At 46.7% G+C, this 10681-nt stretch overlaps 1 protein-coding gene across 3 annotated transcripts in view; it reads right to left on the bottom strand.

Annotated features, from left to right (window-relative positions):
• Positions 1–219: 219 nt before the first annotated feature.
• The window catches only part of CELA1 (chymotrypsin like elastase family member 1), a 26937-nt gene continuing 16475 nt past the window's right edge, over positions 220–10681 (bottom strand). For 2 of the 3 annotated variants that reach the window (XM_005655574.3, XM_021081704.1), the window contains exons 8-9: positions 1694–1843; positions 220–373 (exon numbers count right to left, since the gene is read on the bottom strand). In XM_005655574.3, the coding sequence (XP_005655631.2) occupies positions 356–373; positions 1694–1843 (168 nt within the window). In that variant the 3' untranslated portion in view covers positions 220–355. 3 annotated transcript variants of the gene reach the window in all.

The following is a 10681-nucleotide window of genomic DNA, read 5'->3' as shown; positions in this document are numbered from 1 at the left end:
TAGCAAAGACGAGTGGGGGGGGGCAGTCGGGCAAATGGATGGATAGATTCTAATTTCATCCAAAAAGGATAATGTCAAACCACTCCTACTCAGCTTAGTTTGTGAACTGATAGAGGTGGCAGCAAATAGAAGAAACAGCCCAGAAATGTGAAATCCAGCTTGGGCGGCTAGAACTGCATTTCCCCTCAAGAGATTAATTTCCAATAAAAAGACACAGGATGATATGTATATTCGGTTTTATTTGCTTTTCTGTATCTGACTCAATAGTCTCTTAGAATGTAATTTCTTTGGTGGCCTCAAGTCCTGCTGAGCATCTAAGAATCACCTCGGAAGGCCGTTGGACTCTGGAAAATGTTCAGTTGCTGGCAATGACCTGAAGGAAAAACCAGTTATATCCTTGGAGTTCCCATTGTGGCTCAGTGGTTAACGAATCTAAGAACCATGAGGTTGCAGGTTCGATCCCTGGCCTCACTCAGTGGGTTAAGGATCTGGTGTTGCCGTGAGCTGTGGTGTAGACCACAGATGTGGCTCGGATCCTGCGTTGCTGTGGCTCTGGTGTAGGCCGGTGGCTACAGCTCCAATTCGACCCCTAGCCTGGGAATCTCCATATGCCACGGGGGCAGTCCTAGAAAAGACAAAAAAAAAAAAAAAAAAAAAAAAAAAGATAAAAAACTCAATTATATCGATCAGCAACTTCTGGCCACCCCTTTCTTTTCTCTTGGGGGCTCTCAGTTGAGTACAGCTCTGTACTGGGTTTATGGGGAGTTGAGGAGGTAGGGGCAGGAAGCAGTTCTCAGCTGCATCAGGACAATTCAACATTATAGACACATACTCAGGACTTAGTGGCAAGAGCAGACCTTGAAAGGGTTCGACTCAAGGTTCACGCCACAAAATTCCAGAAAGTGTCTGAAGGCTGGAGGGCACAGGTGGAGTGGCTGCGAAGCTCTACCCCCAGGTCAGTGTAGGTGGCATCTTTTTAAAAATTTTTTTGGTCTTTCTAAGGCCGCACCCATGGCATATGCAGACTCCCAGGCTAGGGGTCTAATTGGAGCCGTAGCCTCCAGCCTACACCACAGCCACAGCCACAGCCATGCCAGATCTGAGCCGCATCTGCAACCTACACCACAGCTCACGGCAATGCCAGATCCTTAGCCCACTGAGCAAGGCCAGGGATTGAACCTACAACTTCATGGTTTCTAGTCGGATTCGTTAACCACTGAGCCACGACGGGAACTCCTGTAGGTGGCATCTCGTGGAACCCTCAAGCATTGTTTAAGGTAGTAAAACCTCTTTGAAAGGTAGAGCAAATGCTTATGATGCCCTTGGAAAGAATCGGTAGGGAGAATGTTCGTGCCTTTCTATTGCCCAGGAGTGTGCAGCCCAGGAGTGTGCAGGCCTTTCTGAAGCCATTTTCCCCTTGGCTTTGACTTTGGACAGCAGTGATGTGTGCCTGCTTCAGATCTGCTGTTGCCACTCTCCATAAACAATATGGTGAAGCCTGCTTAGTGGCTATGAGGGGGAACTCAGGGTGGCAGCCTCATCGACAGAAAGCACACAATGGAGAGAAAGAAGTAAACATTTGAACATGGTGAGGAAGAGGATGGCTACCCTGGACCAGCTTTTGCTTCCCACCCTGGCCAGTGCACGGGTCTCCAGGTGACCCTATTTCAACCCATCACTCGAGAGGACTCACGTTGTTTATCCAAGAGATGTAAGCAGAGACCCTGGTGAAGACTGTGGGCTTCCTGGTGACATTACAGCCCAGGCGGGACACGAAGCTGGTTACACCGTGGACAGCATACTGACCATTCACCAAGCAATGAAGGGGGCCCCCAGAATCACCCTGCAGAGAGAAGAAGCAGAGTCCTAAACTCCAGATCTTTTGTTGAGTCTTTGCTTCTGCTTACACCCTGCCAGAGCAATCTTTGTTAAAATTATGAATTGTGTTAAAGCTCCAATTCAGATTCCTACTTCCTTCATATCCCCACAATCAAAATGAATCTCTTCTTGCTTCCTAAACATCCATAATAATTCTTCTTTTCTTTTCTTTTTTGTTTTTTTGGCCATGCCTGTGACATGTGGAAGTTCCAGGGCCAGGGACTGAACCTGTTCCACAGCAGAGACGTGAGCCACAGCGGTGACAATGCTAGATCCTTAACCCACCGCACCACCAGAGAACTCCTCTATGAGCTTCTTGGGACAGGAACTATGTCTTACTGATATTTTTCTTCTCCACAGTGCTAGTTTGAACATCTTAAGCTCAATAGCTGTTACTGATTTAAATTGAACCTGGGGTGGGGGTAGTAGGTTGCTCTAATGATTTCTTTTTTTTTTTTTTTTTTTTTTTTTGTCTTTTGTCTTTTTGTTGTTGTTGTTGTTGCTATTTCTTGGGCCGCTCCCACGCGCATATGGAGGTTCCCAGGCTAGGGGTTGAATCGGAGCTGTAGGCACAGGCCTACGCCAGAGCCACAGCAACACGGGATCCGAGCCGCGTCTGCAACCTACACCACAGCTCACGGCAACGCCGGATCGTTAACCCACTGAGCAAGGGCAGGGACCGAACCCACAACTTCATGGTTCCTAGTTGGATTCGTTAACCACTGCGCCACGACGGGAACTCCTAATGATTTCTTTATTCCCGGCATTTAGTCTTAGCATTTAGACACAGGGGAGGTACTCAACAGATGTTAAAACGAAACTGGGGTTAAGAGGAGAGAAAGTATGTATGGGGTAGTGGTTGTGCACTCACAGGGTTAGAATCAGAGGAACCTAGGTTTACAGAATATGCTCTTGACATTCCTTTCTCTGCTCAGTTCCCCAAATGTCATTTCTTTGTCTTTTTAGGGCTGCACCCATGGCATATGGAAGTTCCCAGGCTAGGGGTTGAATCGGAGCTGTAGCTGCTGGCCTATACCACAGCCACAGCAATGCAGGATCTGAGCCGCGTCTGCGACCTACAGCATAGCTCACAGCAATACTGGATCTTTAACCCACTGAGCAAGGGCAGGGATTGAAACCACGTCTTTATGGATACTAGTCGAGTTCGTTACCACTGAGCCACAATAGGAACTCCCCAAAATGTTAGTTCCGATTCTATACATAAAATTGGAAAATATTTCACTGGACAATCTGAGCAGCATAAGAGGTAAGAGAGAAGATCTGAGTTCCTGCTGTGGTGCAGTGGGTTAAGAATCCGACTACAGGAGTTCCCACTGTGGTTCAGCCTTAATGAACCCAACTGGCATCCATGAGAACGTGGATTCAATCCCTGACCCTGCTCAGTGGGTTAACAATCTGGTGTTGCTGTGAGCTGCAGTGCAGGTTGCAGATGCAGCTCAGATCCCGCATGGCAGTGGCTGTGGTGTAGACTGGAAGCTGCAGCTCCAATTCTACCCCTAGCCTGGGAACTTCCATATGTTGCAGGTGAGGCCCTGGAAAAAAAAAAAAAAAAAAGAATCTGACTTCAGTGGCTCAGGTCACAGCTGTGGCTCTCAGATTCCATCTCTGGCCCAGGGATTTCAATATGCTACAGGTGATGCCATAAATGAACAAACAAACAAAACCCAAAAACATAAGAGGGAAGAACTGAAGGCATCAGAGACCCCCAATGAAATGGCTTAGCCTGCCTGAGCAATAACAAAGCCGTTCACTATAGATGAACCCAACCTAAGGCTCAGAGCTGCCTATCAGCTGTTCACCATCCCAGTCTGAAATAAGAGCAGATGGTCAAGGATGACCAAACATTCGAAGAAAGGCTTCAATATAAAAAAGATTAAGGTGTTCCCGCTGTGGTGCAACGAGATCAGTGGTGTCTTGGGAGCATTGGGATGCAGGTTCAATCCCCGGCCCGGCATGTGGGTTGCCACAGCTGAGGCTTAGGTTGCAATTGTGGCTCAGATCTGATCCTTGGCCTGGGAACTCCACATGCTGTGGGGCAGCCGAAAAAGAAAACATGAATAAACAATAAAAGAGATCAAAGAGAAAGGAAGAAACAAACAAAAAATGAAGGCAACCTGCATTATGCAGGGAAAAGAATATAAGCGACAAAACTATGATTCATATTGCATCCATGATACAAGAAGAGCAAGTTATTAAATAGAGCATTCAGCAAACAAAAGGAGCCTTTGGAAATTATGAACATAATAGTAGAAATGAAAGGCCAAAGGGTTGGAAGATAAAGTAGAAAAAAATAGAGAAAATAAGAGGGCCAGTTTAGGAGGTAAACGTGTGAATAGCAAGGATTCTAGAAAGAGAATAAAAATGGAGGGGAAGAAATTATCCACAAATAAACATTTTCAGAAGCAAAGGTCTGGGAGTTTCAGCTGTGGAATGACAGGATTTGTGGTATCTCTGCAGCACTGGGACATAGGTTCCAATCTGGCCCCAGAACAGCGGGTTAAGGATCCAGTGTTGCTGCAGCTGGGAACTCCCTATGCCTTGGGGTGGCCAAAAAAAAAAAAAAAAAAAAAAAAAACAATGATCTGGACTCTACAGAATAAAACAACCCACTAAGTGCCCTTCACAATTAATACAAATAGATCCATACCAAGACACAGAACCCTAAGGTCAAGAGAAGATAAAATAGGTCACATAAATTAGTGGAGAGTTTGGGACTGAACTAGCAATAAGTCGAATGCATATTATGCAAATTGAAAACAGACAATTATTAACTCCAGGGAAAACAAAGTTATTCAGGGAATGAAAAGTAATCCTAGGATACAAGCGGTTTGGTTGTGAACAGCATTTCTCATAAGCATAATAAATACTAAATGTTAATTTAACCAAAATCATTTGGAGAGGTTGGGTGGGGGTCAGAAAAGCTCATGCTGGTTGTGGGCGGTGGGGGCAAGTATACGTGTGTAAAAGGAAGAGAGATTCCACACCCGAACCGAAAAATTAGGGTGTGATGTAAGGATACAGTTTTGAAAGACACCAAGAGGAAGCAGCTGAAGAGCTGAAAGTGGTCACCTCTGGGGAGGGAGAACTCCAGGCCACGGTAGAAGGACTAGATGACTGTTCTGTTCCACTGCTAAGCCTCATAAGTTTCTTTGCTACCTTAATACACATAGCCTCAATAAAAAGTAAACCTTAAAAAAAAGAATTAGAGAAAGAGACCCAAAGTTCAAAGTGGGGATAATTCTTTTAAAAAGGAAATGGGAGGAGTTCCTGTTGTGGCGCAGTGGTTAATGAATCCGACTAAGGAACCATGAGGTTGTGGGTTCAATCCCTGGCTTCACTCAGTGGGTTAAGGATCCTGTGTTGCTGTGGCTGTGGTGTAGGCTGGCAGCTATAGCTCTGGTTAGATCCCTAGCCTGGGAACCTCCATATGCCGCGGGTGTGGCCCTAGAAAAGACAAAAAGACAAAAAGACACACACACACACACACACACACACACACACACACACAGGAAATGGGAGTTCCCGCTGTGGCTCAGTGTAAATGAATCTGACTAGCATCCATGAGGACACAGGCCTCGCTCAGTGGATCAAGGATCTGTTGTTGCTGTGAGCTGTGGTGTAGGCCAATGGCTACAGTTGATTCGACCCCTAGCCTGGGAACTTCCATATGCCATGGGGGTGGCCCTAAAAGCAAAAATAAATACATAAATAAATTAATTAATTAAAAGGAAATGGCTGTATCCCACCCCAACCATGTTTAAGGAAAAGAAGATGTTTTCTTTTTTTTCTTTTTTTTTTTTTTTTGTCTTTTGTCTTTTGTTGTTGTTGTTGTTGCTATTTCTTGGGCCGCTCCTTCGGCATATGGAGGTTCCCAGGCTAGGGGTTGAATCGGAGCTGTAGCCACCGGCCTATGCCAGAGCCACAGCAACTCGGGATCCGAGCCGCATCTGCAACCTACACCACAGTTCACGGCAACGCCGGATCATTAACCCACTGAGCAAGGGCAGGGACCGAACCCGCAACCTCATGGTTCCCAGTCAGATTCGTTAACCACTGCGCCACGACGGGAACTCCCAAGATGTTTTCTTTAGATGATTATATTCATTTATATATATTTTTTTCTTTTTAGGTTGGAACCCACGGCATATGGAAGTTTCCAGGCCAGAGGTCAAATTGGAGCCGCAGCTGCCAGCCTATGCCACAGCCACAGCCACAGCCACACCAGATCCAAGATGCATCTGTGACCTACACCACAGCTCACAGCAACGCCAGATCCTTAACCCACTGAGCAAGGCCTGGGATCGAACCCGAGTCTTCATGGATACTAGTCAGGTTAGTTACTGCTGAGCCACAGTGGGAACTCTAGATTATTATATTCAAGACAAAACAAATACTGCCTAAATCTCTCCCACCCAAATTCTAATAGGATTTGAAAGTATTCCTGAGCTAAAGGAATGGAAGGTAATTGAATATAATACTATGGTCTTATGCTAATTGACCTGAAAAGAACCAAAGGCATCTTTATAGAGATGGAGGGTGTGGCTGAGGATTTTAGGGCAGAAGGAAAAACTGGAAAAGAGCTCAGTGGGACTGGCTGAAGTGAGAGGGGATCAGTGAATCCACTCTGAGAAGAAGGGGTTGGGGACCCAGAAACCTGAAAACCCAGAAAATAAAGACACGGTATTTGGGAAATTCCAGTGGGAAGAGACCTGAAGACACAATTGCTCCAGAGAATTGACAATTTAGAATGGCAGCCGGAAGAAAAACACTCGTTTGGAGTTCCCTCTGTGTAGCAGTGGGTTAAGGATCCAGCATTGCCACAGCTGTGGCATAGGTTGCAGGTGCGGCTCAGGTTTGATCCCTGGCCCTGGGTCCGTCCATATGCCACAGGCGCAGCCGTAAACAACAACCACCGCCCCCCAAACCATAACTCTCAACAATTTTTTTTTTTTTTTTGTCTTTTTCTAGGGCCGCACCCGCCGGCCTACACCACAGCCACAGCAACACGGGATCTGAGTCGTGTCTGCGACCTACACCACAGCTCACAGCAATGCTGGATCCTTAACCTACTGAGCAAGGCCAGGGATCGAACCCACAACCTCATGGTTCCTAGTCGGATTCGTTAACCACTGAGCCATGACGGGAACTCCATAACTCTCAACTTTTAGGTTGTGTGTTTTTGTTTTTGTTTTTCAGTCTGCACTGGGGAAGCCCTGGGAAAACTGGGGTGAGTGGGTCACCTCACTTCCAGAGTTCTACATGCTCATTAAAAAAAAAAAAAAAACCCTTTAATATTTTACTATTCTACTATTTCAGCCAGCCCACAGGCTCCTACTGGCTTCTCTTTCTCCTCTACCTCCCTTTGAGCTTCCATTTGATCTGCTATCCTGTCTTTATGACCCAATAATGCATGAAAACTCAACTCCGGATTAATCCATCTCCTACAATCAGGTCTTTGAGTAAAATGGAGTGAATTATAAACTCAAATGATTATTGCGTGGCCACCAACTTCAGCCTATCAGTAGCATCTTGGAGGCCAATCCTTCCCCCATTCACCTTAATGAATCCAGACTCATACAACCCTTGCCCCGTCATTTTCAGCAATCTGATTGCTAGTCCGTGAGTAAACAGAAGCCATAAGGCAGAACAGCCACCAATTTCCAGCTCCCCAGCCTGTACTCTTTCATGTCCAGACACAGTTTTGTGTCCCTCTTGTGTTCACAGCCAGCTCCGCTGTTCTCTTGGCTCATGTCTTCCTTCTCCTCTAGGATCATATGTTATCCAGGATCCTTTCCTCTCTGCCTAGAAACACACTCAATTTTCTTCCCTCTTAAAAGATCTATCCCTCAGAGTTCCCCCATGGAACAGTGGGTTAAGGATCCAGTGTTGTCAGTGGCTCAGGTGACTGTGTATGGCACAGGTTCCATCCCTGGTTTGGGAACGGGCATAGAGGGAAAAAAAAAAATCACTCCTTCCTTGACTTTCACTCTCCTTAAATTTACCAGACTTTTAAAACTCCTCTCTTTCATCCAATACTCTTTTTGGGGGGAGGGGGCGGCATATGGAGGTTCCCAGGCCAGGGGGTGAATCAGAGCTGTAGCTGCTGGCCTATACCATAGACACAGCAACGTCAGATCTGAGCCGCATCTGTGACCTACACCACAGCTCACAGCAATTCCAGATCCTTAACCCACTGAGCGAGGCCAGGGATTGAACCCACAACCTCCTGGTTCCTAGTCAGATTCACTAAGCACTGTGCCACGACGGGAACTCCCCTTGTTCTGTTTCTTATTGCCTCTTCATTCCTTACCCTTCATCCAAGCTTCAGCCCTCAACACTCCACTGAAACTGTTCCGGCCATAGTGACAAGTGACCCACCAATTGCCAAAGTAGCCACTTTGAGTCATCCACTGTGGCTCCATGGTGGCTGCACTGTATACGATGCGATGACCTCTCCGTATTTTCTAGAGATTTCGTAAAGCCCTTATTACCATGTTTTTCTCTTACCTCTTTTTCAGATTGTTATGAGTCCTTTGCCCTGCACCTATCCCTGAAGCACTGAAATATTTTTGTTATCACACTTCTTCCTCCAACTCACCAGTTTTTTTCTCATTTGACCACTTTTCCCTGAGGGAGGTGGCAGGGGGCGGCGGGGAGTTCTAGGGATCTCATTTCCTACTAGGATGATCTCTGGCCCAGCTTTCTCCTCCAGGTTCCACTTTCACCATTGTCCAATCTCTTACCAGTTAACTATAACTGACTGTCCCATTGGGATCTCGGATTCTACTTCTCCAGAGCCAGACCGATTATCCTCTTCCTCCCCTCCCCAAATCCTAGAAACCTTGTCTCATTTGAGGCAGCAAACCCCTACCCCAAGTCACTTAAATCCGATGCCTGGAAGTCATCCCTGATCCTCCTCTTTTCCTTCTCTCCATGGCCCTAATTCAGGTCCCCAAATTTCTTTTCTTTTCTTTTCTTTTTCTCTTCTGTCCTTTTAGGGCCACACCTGCAGCGGATGGAGGTTCCCAGGCTAGGGGTCCAATCGGCGCTGTTGCTGCCAGCCTACACCACAGCCACAGCAATGCAGGATCCGAGCCGCATCTGCGACCTACACCACAGCTCATGGCAACGCCAGATTCTTGACCCACTGAGTGAGGCCAGGGATCGAACCCGCAACCTCATGGTTCCTAGTCAATTGGTTTCTACTGCGCCACGATGGGAACTCCAGGTCTCCAAATTTCTTGCCTAGATAATTGCAATAGTCTCCTAAGCAGTATCTCTGCTAATTCTGCCGTCTTCAAAAACATGCTTGTCATCAGAGGGTGCTTTTTTTTTTTTTCTTTTCAGGGCCACACCCACAGCATATGGAAGTTCCCAGGCTAGGGGTCTAATTGGAGCTATAGCTGCTGGCCTACACCACAGCCACAGCAATTCGGGATCTGAGTCACCTCTTTGACCTACACCACAGGTCACAGCAACGCTGGATCCTTAACCCACTGAGGAGGCCAGGGATGGAACCCGCATCCTCATGGATCCTAGTTGGGGTCATTAACCACTGAGCCACGAAGGGAACTCCCAGAGTGTGCTTCGAAAAGGCAAATCAGAGCTGCTGTTCTCCTACTTAAGACTCTTCAAGGGTTGGTTTCCCAGTGCCTAAGATAAAGTTCCTGTCCTCAAGCATGACATCTGAAGGCCTACATCACATGGCTCCTACCTGCTTCTGGTGTCATCTCCTGCCCTTCCCTAGTGTGGTAAGAGCTTATGTTCTAAGCCAGAGGATAGCAAACTTTTTCTATAAAGGGCCAAAGAGCAAATATCTTTTTTTTTTTTTTTTTTTTTTTTTTTTTGTCTTTTTGCCTTTTCTAAGGTCGCTCCCATGGCATATGAAGGTTCCCAGGCTAGGGGTCTAATTGGAGCTGTAGCCACCGGCCTACGCCAGAGCCATAGCAACAAGGGATATGAGCCGCCTCTGCGACCTACACCACAGCTCACGGCAACGCTGGGTCCTTAACGCACTGAGCAAGGCCAGGGATTGAACCCGCAACCTCATTGTTCCCAGTCGGATTTTTAACCATTGAGCCACGACGGGAACTCCAAAGAGCAAATATCTTAGGCTTGGTAAGCCATACAGTCTGTCTTGGAGCTGTTCAACTCTGTGAAAGCAGCCACAAACAATATGTAATGAACAGTGTGGCTGTGTTCAAATAATACTTTTTTTTTTTTTTTTTTTTGGCTGCCTGTGTGCAGCTGCTTGGTACGGGATCTCGGTTCCCAGACCAGAGCCACAGGGGTGCCTGTGTCCTAACTGCTAGACTACCAGGAAACTCCCTTCAATAATGGTGTTTTTTGTTTTTTCCTTTTCAGCCCCTCCATGGCATAGGAGTTCCTGGGCCAGGGATCAGATCCAAGCCACAGTTGCGACCTAAGTTGCAGCTGTGGCAACACTGGATCCTTAATCCACTCTGCCAGCTGGGGATTGAACTGGGGTCCCAGCACTCCCAAGACGCTGCTGATTCCATGGTGCCACAGTAGGAATGCCAAGAATGCTTTTAAAATTAACGTGGACATTTTATATTGTTCATGTATCACAGCATATTATAACTTTCTTAATTTCTTTTCCTGCAACCATTAAAAAAAAGTAAAAACCATTCTGAGCTCTTAGATCATACGAGAACAGACAGCAAGTTGGGTTCAGAGGCTGTGAGCCCTGACCCCTCCTCTAGCTGTAGGGAAGGCCTCTAATTCTCTCTGTGTCCTAGGTTCTGGGCCCATGCCTTTCTTC

The sequence above is a fragment of the Sus scrofa genome, unplaced genomic scaffold (assembly GCF_000003025.6).
Source record: "Sus scrofa isolate TJ Tabasco breed Duroc unplaced genomic scaffold, Sscrofa11.1 Contig2094, whole genome shotgun sequence".
NCBI classification, from domain to species: domain Eukaryota; kingdom Metazoa; phylum Chordata; class Mammalia; order Artiodactyla; family Suidae; genus Sus; species Sus scrofa.
This window is presented reverse-complemented; position numbering and strand designations above follow the sequence as displayed.